The sequence below is a fragment of the Chiloscyllium plagiosum genome, unplaced genomic scaffold (genome assembly GCF_037043375.1).
Source record: "Chiloscyllium plagiosum isolate Xiang-an unplaced genomic scaffold, Cpla_swu_hap1 HiC_scaffold_40, whole genome shotgun sequence".
NCBI lineage: Eukaryota > Metazoa > Chordata > Chondrichthyes > Orectolobiformes > Hemiscylliidae > Chiloscyllium > Chiloscyllium plagiosum.
In genome coordinates this window covers 715,436-735,523 of record NW_028270178.1, presented here as the reverse complement: position 1 = coordinate 735,523, position 20,088 = coordinate 715,436, and the positions used below count along the sequence as shown (strand labels likewise).

General features: G+C 47.9%; 1 protein-coding gene across 1 annotated transcript; it reads left to right on the top strand.

Annotated features, from left to right (window-relative positions):
- The first annotated feature begins 16,225 nt into the window (after positions 1-16,225).
- LOC148138276 (uncharacterized) lies at positions 16,226-19,843 on the top strand. The gene is made up of 2 exons (XM_087981605.1): positions 16,226-17,135; positions 18,942-19,843. The coding sequence occupies exons 1-2, from the start codon at positions 16,226-16,228 to the stop codon at positions 19,841-19,843; spliced, it is 1,812 nt and encodes a 603-aa protein (XP_087837731.1).
- The last annotated feature ends 245 nt before the right edge of the window (positions 19,844-20,088 follow it).

Below are 20,088 nucleotides of genomic sequence, written 5' to 3'. Positions count from 1 at the left end.
TGGGTTCTATCTCTATGGTAACGGTGCAGTCAGGTTGTATTTATTTGGCAACAGTGCAGTCAGGTTCTGTTTCTATGGTAACGGTGCATTTGGGTTCTGTCTCTATGGCTACAGGGTGCTGTTGGATTCTGTCTCTATGGTAATAATGGCGCAGTTGATTTCTGCCTCTATGGTAACAGCGTACAGTTGGGTTTTGTCTCTGTGGCAACAGGGTACAGTCAGGTTCTGCCTCTATGGTAACAGGGTACAGTCAGGTTCTGTCTCTATGGTAACGGTGCAGTTGGGTTCTGTCTCTATGGTAACAGGGTACAGTCAGGTTCTGTCTCTATGGTAACGGTGCAGTTGGGTTGTGTCTCAATGGTAACAGGCTGGTGTTGGATTCTGTCTCTATGGCAGCTGGATGAGGTTGGGTTCTGTCTCTATGGCAACAGAGTGCCATTGGGTTCTGTCTCTATGGCAACTGGATGAGGTTGGGTTCTGTCTCTATGGCAACAGAGTGCCATTGGGTTCTGTCTCTATGGCAACTGGATGAGGTTGGGTTCTGTCTCTATGGCAACAGAGTGCCATTGGGTTCTGTCTCTATGGCAACTGGATGAGGTTGGGTTCTGTCTCTATGGCAACAGAGTGCCATTGGGTTCTGTCTCTATGGCAACTGGATGAGGTTGGGTTCTGTCTCTATGGCAACAGAGTGCCATTGGGTTCTGTCTCTATAGCAACTGGATGAGGTTGGGTTCTGTCTCTATGGCAACAGAGTGCCATTGGGTTCTGTCTCTATGGCAACTGGATGAGGTTGGGTTCTGTCTCTATGGCAACAGAGTGCCATTGGGTTCTGTCTCTATAGCAACTGGATGAGGTTGGGTTCTGTCTCTATGGCAACAGAGTGCCATTGGGTTCTGTCTCTATAGCAACTGGATGAGGTTGGGTTCTGTCTCTATGGCAACAGAGTGCCATTGGGTTCTGTCTCTATGGTAACAGGGTGAGGTTGGGTTCTGTCTCAATGGTAACAGGGTGCAGTTCGGTTTTGTCACTATGGTAACGGTACAGTCAGGTTCTGTCTCTATGGCAACAGGTTGCAGTTTGGTTGTGTGTCTATAGTAACAGGGTGCAGTTGGGTCCTGTCTCTATGGTAACAGGGTTCCGTTGGGTTCTGTCTCTATGGTAACTGGTTGGTGTTGGATTCTGTCTCTATGGCAACTGGATGCAGTTGGGTTCAGTCTCTATGGTAACAGGGTGCAGTCAGGTTCTGTCTCTATGGCAACAGGGTGTAGTCATGATTTGTTTCCATGGTAACGGGATGCAGTTGGGATCTGTCTCTATGGTAACAGGGTGCATTTTGTTTCTGTCTCTTTGGTAACAGGCTGGTGTTGGTTTCTGTTTCTATGGTAACAGGATGCAGTTGAGTTCTGTCTCTATGGTAACTGCGTGCAGTGGGGTTCTGACTCTATTGTAACAGGATGCAGGTGTGTTCTGTCTCTATGGTAACAGGGTGGAGTTTGGTTCTGTCTCTATGGTAACAGGGTACAGTCAGGGTTTGTTTCTATGGTAACAGGGTGCAGTCAGGTTCTGTCTCTATGGTAACAGGATGCAATTGGGTTCTGTTTCTATGGTAATGGTGCAGTTGCATTCTGTCCCTGTGGTAATGGTACAGTCAGGTTCTCCATGGTAACATGGTGCAGTTGATTTCTGCCTGTACGGTAACATGGTGCAGTTGGGTTCTGTCCCTGTGGTAACAGGGTACAGTCAGATTATGTTTCTATGGTAACAGGGTGCAGTTAGGTTCTGTCTCTGTGGTAACAGGGTACAGTCAGGTTCTGTTCCTACGGTAACAGGGTGCAGTGAGGTTATGTCTCAATGGTAACAGGCTGGTGTTGGATTCTGTCTCTATGGCAGCTGGATGAGGTTGGGTTCTGTCTCTATGGTAACAGGGTACAGTCAGGTTCTGTTTCTACGGTAACAGGGTGCAGTTGGGTTCTGTCTCTATGGTAACAGGGTACAGTCAGGTTCTGTTTCTATGGTAACAGGGTGCAGTTGGGTTCTGTCTCTATGGCAACAGGTTGCAGTTTGGTTGTGTGTCTGTGGTAACAGGGTGCAGTTGGGTTATGTCTCTATGGTAACTGGATGCAGTTGGGTTCAGTCTCTATGGTAACAGGGTACTACTGGATCATGTCTCTCTGGTAACAGGGTGCTGTTCGGTTCTGTCTCTCTGGTAACAGGGGGCAGTTGGGTTCTGTCTCTATGGTAACAGGGTACAGTCAGGTTCTGTTTCTATGGTAACAGGGTACAGTCAGGTTCTGTTTCTATGGCAACTGGGTGCGGTTGGGTTCTGTCTCTATGGTAACAGGGTACAGTCAGGTTCTGTTTCTACGGTAACAGGGTGCAGTTGGGTTCTGTCTCTATGGTAACAGGGTACAGTCAGGTTCTGTTTCTATGGTAACAGGGTACAGTCAGGTTCTGTTTCTATGGCAACTGGGTGCAGTTGGGTTCTGTCTCTATGGTAACAGGGTACAGTCAGGTTCTGTTTCTACGGTAACAGGGTGCAGTTGGGTTCTGTCTCTATGGTAACAGGGTACAGTCAGGTTCTGTTTCTACGGTAACAGGGTGCAGTGGGGTTATGCTTCTATGGTAACAGGGTGCAGTTGGGTTCTGTCTATGGCAACACTGTGCAGTTGGTTTCTGTCTCTATGCTAACAGGGTGCAGTTTGGTTGTGTTGTTATGCATCAGGGTGTCATTGGTTTCTGCCTCTATGGTGACAGACCGCAGTTGGGTTCTGTCTCTCAGGTGATACAGTTAGGTCCTGTATCTATGGTTACAGGGTATTTTCAGGATCTGTTTCTATGATAACAGTGTGAAGTTGCGTTCTGTCTCTATGGTAACAGGATGCTGTTGGGTTCTGGCTCTATGGTAACAGGATGCCGTTGGGTTCTGTCTCTATGGTAACAGGGTACAGTCAGGTTCTGTTCCTACGGTAACAGGGTGCAGTGGGGTTATGTTTCTGTGGTAACAGGCTGCAGTTAGGTCCTGTATCTATGGTAACAGGGTGCAGTTCGGTTCTGTCTCTATTGTAACAGGATGCCGTTGGGTTCTGTCTCTATGGTAACTGTGCATTTGGTTTCTGTCTCTTTGGTAGCAGGTTGGTGTTGGTTTCTGTCTCTATGGTAACAGGGTGCAGTTGGGTTCTGTTTCTATGGTAACAGGGTGCAGTCAGGTTCTGTTTCTATGGCAACAGGGTGCAGTCAGGTTCTGTTTCTATGGCAAAAGTGTGCAGTTGGGTTCTGTTTCTATGGTAACAGGGTGCAGTCAGTTTCTGTTTCTATGGCAACAGGGTGCAGTCAGGTTCTGTTTCTATGGCAACTGGGTGCAGTTGGGTTCTGTCTCCATGGAAACAGGTTGGTGTTGGATTCTGTCTCTGTGGAACTGGGTGCCGTTGAGATCTATCTCTATGGTAACAGGGTGAAGTTGGGTTCTGTCTCTATGGTAACAGGGCGCAGTTGCGTTCTGTCTCTATGGTAACACGGTACAGCTGGATCCTGTCCCTATGGTAACAGGGTGCAGTTGGGTTCTGTCTCTATGGTAGCACGGTACAGCTGGATCCTGTCTCTATGGTAACAGGGCGCAGTTGGGTTCTGTCTCTATGGTAACACGATACAGCTGGATCCTGTCCCTATGGTAACAGGGCGCAGTTGCATTCTGTCCCTCTGGTAACAGGGTGCAGTCGGGTTCTGTCTCTATGGTAACAGGGTGCAGTCGGGTTCTGTCTCTACGGTAACAGGGTGCAGTTGGTTTCTGTCTCTACGGTAACAGGGCGCAGTTGCGTTCTGTCTCTATGGAACAGGGTGTTGTTGGTTTCTGTCTCTATGGTAATATGGCGCAGTTGGGTTCTGTATCCATGGTAACGGTGCAGTTTGGTTGTGTCTCTATGGTAACTGGGTGAAGTTGGGCTCTATCTCTATGGTAACAGGGTACAGTCAGGTTGTATTTCTATGGTAACGGTGCAGTCAGGTTCTGTTTCTATGGCAACAGGGTGCAGTTGGGTTCTGTTTCTATGGCAACAGGGTGCAGTCAGGTTCTGTTTCTATGGTAACAGGGTGCTGTTGGATTCTGTCTCTATGGTAACAGGGTGCAGTTGAGTTCTGTTCCTATGGTAACAGTGCAGTCAGGGTGTGTTTCTATGACAACAGTGTGTTGGGTTCTGTCTCTATGGTAACAGGATGCTGTTGGACCGTCTCTATGTTAATATGGCACAGTTGGGCTCGGTATCCATGGTAACTAGGTGCAGCTTGGTTGTGTCTCTATGGTAACAAGGTGCAGTCAGGTCCTGTCGTTATGGCAACTGGGTGCAGTTGGGTTCTGTTTCTATGGTAACAGGATGCAGTTGGGTCCTGTCTCTGTGGTAACAGGGTGCAGTTGGATTCTGTCTGTATACTAATATGGCGCAGCTGGGCTCTGAATCCATGGTAACAGTGCAGTTTGGTTCTGTCTCTATGGTAACAGGATGCAGTCAGGTTCTGTCTCTATGGTAACAGGGTGCAGTCAGGTTCTGTCTCTATGGTAACAGGGTGCAGTTGGGTCCTGTCTCTATGGTAAAAGGGTGCAGTTGGGTTCTGTCTCTTTGGCAATAGGATGTCGATGGTTTCTGTCTCTGTGGGAGCAGGGTGCTGTTGGATTCCGTCTCTATGGTAATATGGCACTGTTGGGCTCTGTATCCATGGTAACGGTACAGTTTGGTTGTGTCTCTATGGTAACATGGTGCAGTTGATTTCTGCCTGTACGGTAACTGGGTGTAATTGGGTCTGTCTCTATGGTAACTGTGCAGTTGAGTTCTGTTTCTATGGTAACGGTGTTTTTGGGTTCAGTGTCTATGGTAATAGGGTGCAGTTGTGTTCTGTTTCTATGGTAAAGGTGCGGTTGGGTTCTGTCTCTACGGAAACAGTGTTGTTGGATTCTGTCTCTATGGTAACAGGGTGCAGTTGGGCTCTGTATCCATTGTAACAGTGCAGTTTGGGTGTGTCTCTATGGTAACAGGGTGCAGTTGGGTTCTGTCACCATGGTAACAGGGTGTCATTGGCCTCCATCTCTATGGCAACAGGGTGCAGTGAGGTTCTGTCTCTATGGCAACAGGATGTCGGTGGTTTCTGTCACTATGGCAACAGGGTGCAGTTTGGTTCTGTCTCTATGGTAACAGGATGCAGTTGGATTCTGTCTCTATGGTAACAAGGTGCAGTCAGGTTGTATTTCTCTGGTAACAGTGCAGTAGAGTTCTGTCTGTGTGGTAACAGGGTCCAGTTGGGTTCTGATTCTATGGTGAAAGAACTGTTGGGTTCTGTGTCTATGATAACAGGGCGCAGTTGGGCTCTGTCTCCATGGTAACAGGGTAAGGTTTGGTTGTGTCTCTGTGGTAACGGTGCAGTTGGGTTCTGTCCCTATGATAACAGGGAGCCGTTAGGTTGTGTTTCTATGGTAACAGTGAGCAGTTGGGTTCTGTTTCTATGGTAACAGGGTACAGTCAGGTTCTGTTTCTATGGTAACGGTGCAGTTGGGATCTGTCTCTGTGGTAACAGGGTGCAGTTGGGATCTGTCTCTATGGTAACAGGGTGTGGTTTGGTTGTGTCTCTGTGGAAACGGTGCAGTTGGGTTCTGTCTCTATGGTAACAGGGTGCAGTTGGGTTCTGTTTCTATGGTAACAGGGTGCAGTTGGGTTCTGTCTATGGCAACACTGTGCAGTTGGTTTCTGTCTCTATGCTAACAGGGTGCAGTTTGGTTGTGTTGTTATGCATCAGGGTGTCATTGGTTTCTGCCTCTATGGTGACAGACCGCAGTTGGGTTCTGTCTCTCGGGTGATACAGTTAGGTCCTGTATCTATGGTAACAGGGTATTTTCAGGATCTGTTTCTATGATAACAGTGTGAAGTTGCGTTCTGTCTCTATGGTAACAGGATGCTGTTGGGTTCTGGCTCTATGGTAACAGGATGCCGTTGGGTTCTGTCTCTATGGTAACAGGGTACAGTCAGGTTCTGTTCCTACGGTAACAGGGCGCAGTTAGGTCCTGTATCTATGGTAACAGGGTATAGTCAGGATCTGTTTCTATGGTAAAGGTGTGCAGTTGTGTTCTGTCTCTATGGTAACAGGATGCCATTGAGTTCTGTCTCGATTGTAACAGGATGCCGTTGGGTTCTGTCTCTATGGTAACTGTGCATTTGGTTTCTGTCTCTTCGGTAGCAGGTTGGTGTTGGTTTCTGTTTCTATGGTAACAGGGTGTAGTTTGGTTGTTTCTTTCTGCAACAGGGTGTCATTGGTTTCTATCTCTGTGGCAACAAGGTGCAGTTGGGCTCTGTCTCTATGGTAACAGGGTGCAGTTGGGTTCTGTCTCTATGGTAACAGGGTGCTGTTGGGAACTGTCTCTATGGTAATATGGCGCAGTTGGGTTCTGTTTCCATGGTAACAGGGTGTTGTTGGATTCCGTCTCTATGGTAATATGGCACTGTTGGGCCATGTCTCTACGGTAACGGTGCAGTTTGGTTGTGTCTCTATGGTAACATGGTACAGTTGGGTTCTGTCTCTATGGCAACAGGATGCAGTTGGGTTCTGTCTCTATGGTAACAGGGTGCAGTTGGATTCCGTCTCTATGGTAATATGGCACTGTTGGGCCATGTCTCTACGGTAATGGTGCAGTTGGGTTCTGTCTCTATGGTAACAGGGTGCAGTCAGGATCTGTTTCTATGGTAACAGGGTGCAGTTGGGTTCTGTCTCTATGGTGACAGACCGCAGTTGGGTTCTGTCTCTCGGGTGACCGGGTTCAGTTGGTTTCTCTCTCTCCGGTAACAGGGTGCCGTTGGGCTCTGTCATCGTGGTAACAGGGTGTAGTTTGGTTGTGTCTCTGTGGTGACGGTGCAGTTTGTTTCTATCACTATGGTAACAGGGTGCAGTCGGATTCTGTTTCTATGGTAACTGGGTGCCGTTGTGTTCTGTCTCTATGGTAACTGGATGCAGTTGGGTTCTGTCTCTATGGTAACAGGGTGTTGTTGGATTCCGTCTCTATGGTAATATGGCACTGTTGGGCCATGTCTCTACGGTAACGCAGTTTGGTTGTGTCTCTATGGTAACATGGTACAGTTGGCTACTGTTTCTATGGAAACAGGATGCAGTTGAGTTCTGTCTCTATGGTAACAGGGTGCAGTTGGATTCCGTCTCTATGGTGATATGGCGCAGTTGGGCTCTGTATCCATGGTAACGGTGCAGTTTGGTTGTGTCTCTATGGTAACATGTTGCAGTTGGGTTCTGTCTCTATGGTAACAGGGTGCAGTCAGGATCTGTTTCTATGGTAACAGGGAGCAGTTGGGTTCTGTCTCTATGGTAACAGGGTGCAGATGGTTTCTGTCTCTATGGTAACAGGGTGCCGTTGGGTTCTGTCTCTATGGTAACAGGATGCAGTTGGGTTCTGTCTCTATGGTAACAGGGTGCAGTTGGGTTCTGTCTCTATGGTAACAGGGTGCAGTTGGGTTCTGTCTCTATGGCAACACTGTGCAGTTGGTTTCTGTCTCTATGGTGACAGACCGCAGTTGGTTTCTGTCTCTCGGGTGACCGGGATCAATTGGTTTCTCTCTCTCCGGTAACAGGGTGCAGTTGGGCTCTGTCATCGTGGTAACAGGGTGTAGTTTGGTTGTGTCTCTGTGGTGACGGTGCAGTTTGGTTCTATCACTATGGTAACAGGGTGCAGTCGGATTCTGATTCTATGCTAACTGGGTGCCATTGGGTTCTGTCTCTATGGGAACAGGGTGCCGTTGGGTTCTGTCTCTATGGTAACTGGGTGCAGTTGGGTTCTGTCTCTATGGGAACAGGGTACCGCTGGATCCTGTCTCTATGGTAACTGGGTGCAGTTGGGTTCTGTCTCTATGGTAACATGTTGCAGTTGGGTTCTGTCTCTATGGTAACATGTTGCAGTTGGGTTCTGTCTCTCTGGTAACAGGATGCAGTTGGGTTCTGTCTCTATGGTAACAGGGTACAGTCAGGATCTGTTTCTATGGTAACAGGGTACAGTCAGGATCTGTTTCTATGGTAACAGGGAGCAGTTGCGTTCTGTCTCTATGGTAACATGTTGCAGTTGGGTTCTGTCTCTATGGTAACATGTTGCAGTTGGGTTCTGTCTCTCTGGTAACAGGATGCAGTTGGGTTCTGTCTCTATGGTAACAGGGTACAGTCAGGATCTGTTTCTATGGTAACAGGGTACAGTCAGGATCTGTTTCTATGGTAACAGGGAGCAGTTGCGTTCTGTCTCTATGGTAACAGGGAGCAGTTGCGTTCTGTTTCTATGGTAACAGGGTGCAGTTGGGTTCTGTCTCTATGGTAACAGGGTGCAGTTGGTTTCTGTCTCTATGCTAACAGGGTGCAGTTGGTTTCTGTCTCTGTGGTAACAGGGTGCAGTTTGGTTGTGTCTTTATGCAACAGGGTGTCATTGGTTTCTGTCTCTATGGTGACAGACCGCAGTTGGTTTCTGTCTCTCGGGTGACCGGGTTCAGTTGGTTTCTCTCTCTCCGGTAACAGGGTGCAGTTGGTTTCTGTCTCTGTGGTAACAGGGTGCAGTTTGGTTGTGTCTTTATGCAACAGGGTGTCATTGGTTTCTGTCTCTATGGTGACAGACCGCAGTTGGTTTCTGTCTCTCGGGTGACCGGGTTCAGTTGGTTTCTCTCTCTCCGGTAACAGGGTGCAGTTGGACTCTGTCATCGTGGTAACAGGGTGTAGTTTGGTTGTGTCTCTGTGGCGACGGTGCAGTTTGGTTCTATCACTATGGTAACAGGGTGCAGTCGGATTCTGTTTCTATGGTAACTGGGTGCCGTTGGGTTCTGTCTCTAAGGTAACTGGGTGCAGTCAAGTTCTGTTTCTATGGTAACAGGGTGCCATTGGGTTCTGTCTCTATGGTAACAGGGTGCCATTGGGTTCTGTCTCTATGGGAACAGGGTGCAGTTGGGTTCTGTCTCTGGTAACAGGGTGCAGTTGGATTCCGTCTCTATGGTAACAGGGTACAGTCAATTCTGTTTCTACGGTAACAGGGTGCAGTGGGGTTATGTTTCTATGGTAACAGGGTGCAGTTAGGTCCTGTATCTATGGTAATAGGGTATAGTCAGGATCTGTTTCTATGGTAACAGTGGGCAGTTGAGTTCTGTCTCTATGGTAACAGGATGCCATTGAGTTCTGTCTCTATTGCAACAGGATGCCGTTGGGTTCTGTCTCTATGGTAACTGTGCATTTGGTTTCTGTCTCTTTGGTAGCAGGTTGGTGTTGGTTTCTGTTTCTATGGTAACAGAGTGTAGTTTGGTTGTTTCTTTCTGCAACAGGGTGTCATTGGTTTCTATCTCTGTGGCAACAAGGTGAAGTTGGGTTCTGTCTCTATGGTAACAGGGTGCAGTTGGGTTCTGTCTCTATGGTAACAGGGTGTAGTTGGGAACTGTCTCTATGGCAACAGGGTGCAGTTGGGTTCTATCACTATGGTAATAGGGTGCAGTCGGATTCTGTTTCTATGGTAACTGTGTGCCGTTGGGTTCTGTCTCTAAGGTAACTGGGTGCAGTCAGGTTCTGTTTCTATGGTAACAGGGTGCCATTGGGTTCTGTCTCTATGGGAAGAGGGTGCAGTCAGGTTCTGTTTCTATGGCAACTGGGTGCAGTTGGGTTCTGTCTCTATGGTAACAGGGTGCCATTGGGTTCTGTCTCTATGGGAACAGGGTGCAGTTGGGTTCTGTCTCTATGGTAACAGGGTGTAGTTGGGTTCTGTCTCCATGGTAACATGGTGCAGTTGGGTTCTGTCTCTATGGGAACAGGGTACCGCTGGATCCTGTCTCTATGGTAACAGTGTGCAGTTGGATTCCGTCTCTATGGTAACAGGGTACAGTCAGGTTCTGTTTCTACGGTAACAGGGTGCAGTGGGGTTATGTTTCTATGGTAACAGGGTGCAGTTAGGTCCTGTATCTATGGTAATAGGGTATAGTCAGGATCTGTTTCTATGGTAACAGTGTGCAGTTGAGTTCTGTCTCTATGGTAACAGGATGCCATTGAGTTCTGTCTATATTGTGACAGGATGCCGTTGGGTTCTGTCTCTATAGTAACTGTGCATTTGGTTTCTGTCTCTTTGGTAGCAGGTTGGTGTTGGTTTCTGTTTCTATGGTAACAGGGTGTAGTTTGGTTGTTTCTTTCTGCAACAGGGTGTCATTGGTTTCTATCTCTGTGGCAACAAGGTGAAGTTGGGTTCTGTCTCTATGGTAACAGGGTGCAGTTGGGTTCTGTCTCTATGGTAACAGGGTGTAGTTGGGAACTGTCTCTATGGCAACAGGGTGCAGTTGGGCTCTGTCTCTATGGTAACAGGGTGCAGTTGGGTTCTGTCTATGGTAACAGGGTACAGTTGGGTTCTGTCTCTATGGTAACAGGGTACAGTTGGGTTCTGTCTCTATGGTAACAGGGTGCAGTTGGGATCTGTATCTATGGTAACAGGGTGCAGTGAGGTTCTGTCGCTATGGTAACAGGGTGTAGTTGGGAACTGTCTCTATGGTAACAGGGTGCAGAGAGGTTCTGTCACTATGGTAACAGGGTACAGTTGGGTTCTGTCTCTATGGTAACAGGTTGCAGTTGGGTTCTGTCTCTATGGTAACAGGGTGCAGTTGGGATCTGTCTCTATGGTAACAGGGTGTTGTTGGGATCTGTCTCTATGGTAACAGGGTGCAGTTGGGATCTGTCTCTATGGTAACAGGGTGCAGTTGGGATCTGTCTCTATGGTAACAGGGTGCAGTTGGGATCTGTCTCTATGGTAACAGGGTGCAGTTGGGTTCTGTCTCTATGGTAACAGGGTGCAGTTGGGTTCTGTCTCTATGGTAACAGGGTGCAGTTGGGATCTGTCTCTATGGTAACAGGGTGCAGTTGGGATCTGTCTCTATGGTAACAGGGTGCAGAGAGGTTCTGTCGCTATGGTAACAGGGTACAGTTGGGTTCTGTCTCTATGGTAACAGGGTGCAGAGAGGTCCTGTTGCTATGGTAAAAGGTGCTGTTGATTTCCGTCTCTATGGTAATATGGCGCAGTTGGGCCCTGTCTCTACGGTAACGGTGCAGTTTGGTTGTGTCTTTATGGTAACAGGATGCAGTTGGGTTCCGTCTCTATGGTAATATGGCGCAGGTGGGCTCTGTATCCATGGTAACGTTGCAGTTTGGTTGTCTCTATGGCAACACTGTGCAGTTGGGTTCTGTCTATGGTAACAGGGTACAGTCGCGTTCTGTCTCTATGGTAACAGGATGTTGTTGGATTCCATTTCTATGGTAATATGGCGCAGTTGGGCTCTGTATCCATGGTAACATTGCAGTTTGGTTGTCTCTATGGTAACAGGGTGCAGTTGGGCTCTGTCTCTATGGTAACAGGGTGCAGTTTGGTTGTGTCTTTATGCAACAGGGTGTCATTGGTTTCTGTCTCTATGGTGACAGACCGCAGTTGGGTTCTGTCTCTCGGGTGATACAGTTAGGTCCTGTATCTATGGTAACAGGGTATTTTCAGGATCTGTTTCTATGATAACAGTGTGAAGTTGCGTTCTGTCTCTATGGTAACAGGATGCTGTTGGGTTCTGGCTCTATGGTAACAGGATGCCGTTGGGTTCTGTCTCTATGGTAACAGGATGCCGTTGGGTTCTGTCTCTATGGTAACAGGGTACAGTCAGGTTCTGTTCCTACGGTAACAGGGTGCAGTGGGGTTATGTTTCTATGGTAACAGGCTGCAGTTAGGTCCTGTCTCTATGGTAATAGGGTATAGTCAGGATCTGTTTCTATGGTAACAGTGTGCAGTTGAGTTCTGTCTCTATTGTAACAGGATGCCATTGAGTTCTGTCTCTATGGTAACTGTGCATTTGGTTTCTGTCTCTTTGGTAGCAGGTTGGTGTTGGTTTCTGTTTCTATGGTAACAGGGTGTAGTTTGGTTGTTTCTTTCTGCAACAGGGTGTCATTGGTTTCTATCTCTGTGGTAACAAGGTGAAGTTGGGTTCTGTCTCTATGGTAACAGGGTGCAGTTGGGTTCTGTCTCTATGGTAACAGGGTGTAGTTGGAAACTGTCTCTATGGCAACAGGGTGCAGTTGGGTTCTATCACTATGGTAACAGGGTGCAGTCGGATTCTGTTTCTATGGTAACTGTGTGCCGTTGGGTTCTGTCTCTAAGGTAACTGGGTGCAGTCAGGTTCTGTTTCTATGGTAACAGGGTGCCATTGGGTTCTGTCTCTATGGGAAGAGGGTGCAGTCAGGTTCTGTTTCTATGGCAACAGGGTGCAGTTGGGTTCTGTCTCTATGGTAACAGGGTGCAGTTGGGTTCTGTCTCCATGGTAACATGGTGCAGTTGGGTTCTGTCTCTATGGGAACAGGGTACCGCTGGATCCTGTCTCTATGGTAACAGTGTGCAGTTGGATTCCGTCTCTATGGTAACAGGGTACAGTCAGGTTCTGTTTCTACGGTAACAGGGTGCAGTGGGGTTATGTTTCTATGGTAACAGGGTGCAGTTAGGTCCTGTATCAATGGTAATAGGGTATAGTCAGGATCTGTTTCTATGGTAACAGTGTGCAGTTGAGTTCTGTCTCTATGGTAACAGGATGCCATTGAGTTCTGTCTCTATGGTAACAGGATGCCATTGAGTTCTGTCTATATTGTGACAGGATGCCGTTGGGTTCTGTCTCTATAGTAACTGTGCATTTGGTTTCTGTCTCTTTGGTAGCAGGTTGGTGTTGGTTTCTGTTTCTATGGTAACAGGGTGTAGTTTGGTTGTTTCTTTATGCAACAGGGTGTCATTGGTTTCTATCTCTGTGGCACCAAGGTGCAGTTGGGCTCTGTCTCTATGGTAACAGGGTGCAGTTGGGAACTGTCTCTATGGTAACAGGATGCAGTTGGAAACTGTCTCTATGGTAACAGGGTGCAGAGTGGTTCTGTCACTATGGTAACAGGTTGCAGTTGGGTTCTGTCTCTATGGTAACAGGGTGCAGTTGGGTTCTGTCTCTATGGTAACAGGGTGCATTTGGTTTCTGTCTCTATGGTAACAGGTTGGTGTTGTTTTCTGTCTCTATGGTAACACAGTGCAGTTAGGTTCTGTCTCCATTGTAACATGGTACAGTTGGGTTCTACCCCTATGGTGACAGGGTGCAGTTGGGTTCTGTCTCTATGGCAACAGGATGTTGGTAGTTTCTGTCACTGGCAACAGGGTGGAGTTTGGTTCTGTTTCTATGGAATTAGGGTACAGTCAATTTCTGTTTCTATGGTAACAGGGTGCAGTATGTTTCTGTTTGTATGGTAACAGGGTGCAGTTGGATTCTTTCGCCATGGTAACAGGGTGCAGTTGGGTTCTGTCTCTATGGTACCAGATTGGTGTTGGTTTCTGTCACTATGGTAACAGGGCGCAGTTGGGTCTGTCTCTATGGTAACAGGGTGCCACTGGGTTTTGTCTCCATGGTAACAGTGCGGTATTGTGTTTGTGCGTGAAGTGTGTGGGAGCGAATGTGTTTTAGAGTGTGTGATTATGTCTGTGTGTGTTTGTCATTGTACGTGTATATCTGTGTGTGTGTATATGTGTGCGTGTATATGTGTATCTGTGTGTGTGTATATCTGTGTGTCTGTGTGTGTATGTGTATCTGTGTATGTGTATATATGTGTGTGTCTGTCTGTGTGTGAGAGTGTGTCTGTGCGTGACTGTTGTGACAATCATTCCTGCTCTGAATGCATGAATAAAGCCCTTGTTTTAACCTGAAAGAGAGTTTGTTGTGGGTCATTGGAACATTAGCTTCACCGACACAGCATTAGGCTGACACATACCAGGGGGTTCAGATAGGATGGGTTAGTCACCATGGGTGATGGACTGGCAGGTCACTAGATTCAGTTGTGGGGGATATCAGGGAAGCTCAGTTGGCTGGACAGCTGATTTGTGAGGCAGAGAGTCACTATCAGAATGGGTTCAATTCCCGCACCGACTGAAGTTACCCTGAACGTCCTTCCTTCCCAACCTGTGCCCTCCCCTGAGGCTTGGTGACCCTCAGATGTTCCCTCGGTCATGAGAGAGCCGCTGGATGGGACTCGAACACCTTTTACTGTTGGGGAGAGTCCGCTCAGTGAGTTGGGAGGTCAGTGTGTGTGTGATTTCCAGGGGCATTGCTGTTGGCTGTATATTATCCCAAGAGATGATCCAGATTTCTTTCTCCCTCGCCTTTCCCCGGCCACAATCCAATCCAGGAATCAGGATTCTCTGAAGCCTCTCGCTCAGATGGTCCGAGATTCCGGCTTGGAGAGCCGGGAACTTGTCCATCAGAAGGTCCAATATTCCGAGCAGTTCCCACAGAGTCAGCACGTGGGGAATCCTGCAAAGTCCCTCCCAATGTGTACCTTGGTTTGTACGTCCGGTCTTCAGGCTCCGAGCAGGAAATACCCAACAGTTTCTTCAATGATGGACATTCTAATCAATAAAATTACATTGCAAACTGTGGGGCTCATTCACTTATCGAATCCAACAGGAAGGTCCCCTTGCCCCAGCATCTTGTATTAGCGTCCACCAATCAAATGTTTTCTGTTTGAGTTCATTCAATTCTCCATCAGAGACCATTTCATTTCTGGGTTTTGTAAAGTGGGTGGTGGGGCTATCTCCTTCTCTGTATCTCTCACCTCTTGTTAAAAGCTGTCATTGTTATTTGCTTGTGGGATTGTGCCAGGAGAGAGTGTAGTTAAAGGAGTTATTCGCTTTAATTTTGGGGAAATAAATTCATGGGATGTGGTCTAAACGAGCATTTACTGCCCCGTCCTTAGTTGCCCCCCCCCCCTTGAGAAGGTGGGGGTGAGTTGCCTTGTTGACCCGCTGCAGTCCATGTGCTGTGGGTGGACCCACAACGCCCCTGAGGGAGGGAATTCCAGGATTCGGACCCAGCCACACTGAAGGGACAGTGGTATATTTCCGAGTCGGGATGGGGAGGGGCTCAGAGGGGAACTTGCAGGGAGGGGGCTGGTGTTCCCATGTACCTGCTGCCCCTTGTCCTCCTGGATGGAAGTGGCCGTGGGGTTTGGAAGGTACTGTCTGAGGATCTTTGGGGAATCTCTGCAGGGCATCTTGTAGATGGTACACATTGCTGCTACTGAGCGTTGGTGTGGGGCGGGGAGGGAGGGGATGTTTGTGGGTGTGGGGCTAATCCCGCGGCGGGGGGGGGATGGGGGGGGGGCTGCTGCTTTCCCCCTGGATGGGGTCAAGCTTCTTGAGTGTTGTTGGAGCTGCCCCCATCCAGGGGCAAGTGGGGAACATTCCCTCACACTCCTACCCTGGGCCTTGTAGATGGTGGGACGGGCTTTGGGGGAGTCAGGGTGGGAGTTACTCGCTGCAGGGTTCCCAGCCTCTGACCTACTCCCACAGTCAGTGTGTCTGTGGTAAGTCCAACTGAGTCCGTGGTCAATGGGCACCCCCAGGATGTTGATATTGGGGGGATTCAGTGATGGGAACACCATTGAACGTCGAGGGGCGGTGGTGAGATGGTCTCTTATTGATGATGGTCATAGCCTGGCATTTGTGTGGTGTACATGTTACTTGCCATTTGTCAGCTCAAGCCTGGATATTGTCCAGATCTTGTTACATTTGAACATGGACTGCTTCAGCATCTGAGGAGTCACAAATGGGACTGAATGTTGTGTAGTCAGCGGTGACCATCCCCCCTTCTGACCTTATGATGGAGAGGAGGTCATTGATGAAGCAGCTGAAGCTGGTTGGGGCCTAGGACACTATCCTGAGGAACTCCTGCAGAGATGTCCTGGAGCTGAGATGACTGACCCTCCAACAAACCACAACCATCTTCCAATGTGCCAGGTCTGACCCCCATCAGTGGAGATTTTGCCCCCGGTTACCCATCGATTCCAATCTTGCAATGGCTCCTTGATTCCATCCTGAATTCCAGATTTTGTTTTTAATTGGATTCCAACTCCCCCAGCAAGATGAGGTAAGCGAAGTTATTTGTTCAGTGACCGTAGTTAATGTCAGTCTCCCTGGACATTACTGGAGTGTCACTGGAGGGTTTCCACATTCTAAATTTAAAAAGAAGCTTTTTAAAAGAAACATCGCATAATGTTAGCCGGGAATATCCCTGTCGGCACAAGCAGGTATCGATGTTTCCAGAGGGACCCAGAGAGGAGAGAACAGGATCTGTGAAATCTAGCACAGGATCTGTGAAATCTTACAGCACGGGGTCAGAACCTGGGAACAATGGATTGGAACCTTCCTACAGTCAAACAGAACCTGGGAACAATGGATTGGAACCTTACAACAGTCAAACAGAACCTGGGAACAATGGATTGGAACCTTACAACAGTCAAACAGAACCTGGGAACAATGGATTGGAACCTTACAACAGTCAAACGGAACCTGGGAACAATGGATTGGAACCTTCCTACAGTCAAACGGAACCTGGGAACAATGGATTGGAACCTTACAACAGTCAAACAGAACCTGGGAACAATGGATTGGAACCTTCCTACAGTCAAACAGAACCTGGGAACAATGGATTGGAACCTTACAACAGTCAAACAGACCCTGGGAACAATGGATTGGAACCTTCCTACAGTCAAACAGAACCTGGGAACAATGGATTGGAACCTTCCAACAGTCAAACGGAACCTGGGAACAATGGATTGGAACCTTCCAACAGTCAAACAGAACCTGGGAACAATGGATTGGAACCTTCCAACAGTCAAACGGAACCTGGGAACAATGGATTGGAACCTTCCTACAGTCAAACAGAACCTGGGAACAATGGATTGGAACCTTCCAACAGTCAAACGGAACCTGGGAACAATGGATTGGAACCTTCCAACAGTCAAACAGAACCTGGGAACAATGGATTGGAACCTTCCAACAGTCAAACAGAACCTGGGAACAATGGATTGGAACCTTCCTACAGTCAAACGGAACCTGGGAACAGTGGATTGGAACCTTCCAACAGTGTGTGAGAATCTGACGAGAGGAGATCAGAAGGTTGTAGCAATGGACAGGGGTTTATCTGAGAGTCTGGATTGGCTTTCAGTGGATTGGATCACCTTGGAATCACGAATCCAGTTCGTGCTTGTAGTTATTCAAGCCGGTTACTATCCCATCCTGGCTATTGTTGGGGTCCCCGGTAAGTATCTATATCCCGTTATTAGTTCCATAAACCATGTCTAATCACCTCTCTGCTGTTACCAACTCAATGTCCAGGGGATAATGTCATTCTTTCCAGGGTCAGTCAGTCACAACCCTACCACCTATCGCACTGCAATTCCCTGTCCATCATCTCCGCTCTCCTCCATGTCTGATCCCACAGATAGTTTGGAATTCTTGTTATCTTTTTTTTTGCCCAATATCCCTCCGCACTTCTGATCATGTCTCCACGGTGTCAGCTATCTTCACCCTCGCCCCTAAGGGTGACACGGTAGCTCAGTGGTTAGCACTACTGCCTCACAGTACCAGGGACCAGGGTTCAAATCCAGCCTCGGGGTGACTGTCTGCGTGGAGTTGGCACATTTTCCCCGTGTCTGTGTGGGCTTGCTCCAAGTGCTTTGGTTTCCTCCCACAGTCCAAAGATGTGTAGGTTAGGGTGGATTGGCCATGTTAAATTACCCCATAGTGTTCAGGGATGTGCAGGTTAGGGTGGATTGGCCATGCTAAATTACCCCATAGTGTTCAGGGATGTGTAGGTTAGAGTGGGTTGGCCATGGTAAATTACCCATAGTGTTCAGGGATGTGCGGGTTAGGGTGGATTGGCCATGCTAAATTACCCATAGTGTTCAGGGATGTGTGGGTTAGGGTGGATTGGCCATGCTAAATTACCCCATAGTGTTCAGGGATGTGTAGGTTAGGGTGGATTGGCCATGCTAAATTACCCCATAGTGTTCAGAGATGTGTAGGTTAGGGTGGATTGGCCATGCTAAATTACCCATAGTGTTCAGGGATGTGTGGGTTAGGGTGGATTGGCCATGCTAAATTACCCCATAGTGTTCAGGGATGTGTAGGTTAGGGTGGATTGGCCATGCTAAATTACCCCATAGTGTTCAGGGATGTGTAGGTTAGGGTGGATTGGCCATGTTAAATTGCCTCATAGTGCTCAGGGATGTGCAGGTTAGGGTGGATTGGCCATGCTAAATTACCCCATAATGTTCAGGGATGTGTAGGGTAGGGATCTGGGTGGGTTCCTCTTTGGAGGGTCAGTGTGGACATGCTGGGCCGAAGGGCCTGTTTCCAAACTGTAGGGAATCTAATCTAATCTATACTGCTTCCAATACTGTGCGCTGAATGGCCACTTAACTGTTGCTATAAGGGTGTCCTCAGCTGCACATCAGGGAACTACATTCATTCATGGTCTTTTAGCACCTCATCATTGAATCCCTCATGGACTACCAACTCCTACTTCATCCCAATCCCATGTCCATTTATTATGTTCCCGCAAATTATTCCCTTTAAGTATTTATCTACTTCCCTAAAGAAAGTGAATATATTTCCCTCCATGTTCCCTGCCTGGCTGTAATTTTGCAGCCCTTTAGAGTCTCGGTGGTCATTTTCTGAACTACCTGAAGACAATAAAATGGTGCAGGCTGCATTTTCGTTCCCTTCCCCAGTGTCCCCCGTCAGGTATATATTGGCGAACATTTTTTGTAACTTACTCCGGGTCTGTTCACTGAACATCTGTGTCTCTCTACCTTGTGCTCTCCGTGTGCTCTCTGACCTGCACTGACTGCCTGTCCACCATTGCCTTGTTTTCAAAATTCTGGTTCTTGTTTCTCAATTCCACCTGAGACCTGACCAGCCCTGGCCTCTGTCATCGCTTGCAGCCCTGCTGACACTCTTGACAGCTGAGCCCTTCCAATCCTAGTCTCTATCTCAGGCAAAAGTGAGAACTGTGCCCCATACCCAACGTGTGATGTCAATCTCCATTTTCCGGTCCTCACAGTTAACATAGTGGCGATTGCAATCCTGGCCCATGGAAAGTGTGGTCTCTCGAAATGTATCACCCGTTACCTGGTGGCCATGGCAGTGGCAGATCTCCTTGTTATTATCTTTGACCTGATACTGAGACACATCCCCATTGTTTTTGAGGAACATTTTATCTTCTTGAAGTCCACCCCCTTGTGTAATATCCACGCTGTCCTGCTTTATGCAGCTACAGACTGTTCTGTCTGGTTCACTGTCACTTTTACCTTTGATCGATTTGTGGCCATTTGTTGGCAGAAAGTGAAAACCAGATATTGCACTCCAAGAACAGCAGCTATCATTCTCGGAACAGTGACTGCGGTGAGCTGTTTAAAGAACCTTTTCTGGTATTTTATGCTCACAGAAGATTATAGATTGTTGAACCTCCCGTGGTTTTGTGACTATTCTCTGGCAATACTAGAATCGCTATTCTGGGTGACAATCGAGCTCCTCCATCACATTATAACCCCATGTCTCCCATTTGTCTTGGTTCTGCTGCTCAATATTTTGACAGTCAGATACATTTTAGTGACCAGCAGAGCCCGCAGGAGACTCCGGGCTCACAACAGGGACAAGAACGCCAAAGACTCAGAAATGGAGAGTCGAAGGAAATCAATTATTTTGCTGTTTGTTATCTCAGCCAATTTCATTCTGTTATGGTCAGTACTGATGATGTATTCCATATGGACCCGTTTGGACGATCTGGGATATGAATTCATGTATCTAGATGATTTTGTGCTGGATTGGGGCTTCATGTTGCAACTCCTGAGTTGCTGCACAAACACTATCATTTATGCCGTGACCCAGACTAAGTTCAGAGAGCAGCTGAAGGACATGCTGAAATATCCCTTTGCTCGAATTCGTCAGTCTGTGGATGTCTGAGAACAGAATGAGGGAGAGACTCCCAATGTTTCCCTAAGTGGGAGCAGTAACAATCCAAGGGTGGAGTTTGTCAACTGGAGCGTGCAATCACTCTTGTATCAGAGTGAGGATGTTACGGGTTGTCATGTCAAGACAGAGCAGCAGGACAGTGTCTGACAGACTGCAACAGTGTCTGTCCCTATTGTAACAAAGCCGCAAGCACACTGGCCATGGCAGGGGAAAAGGTTTGGTGAACCGCTTCAATG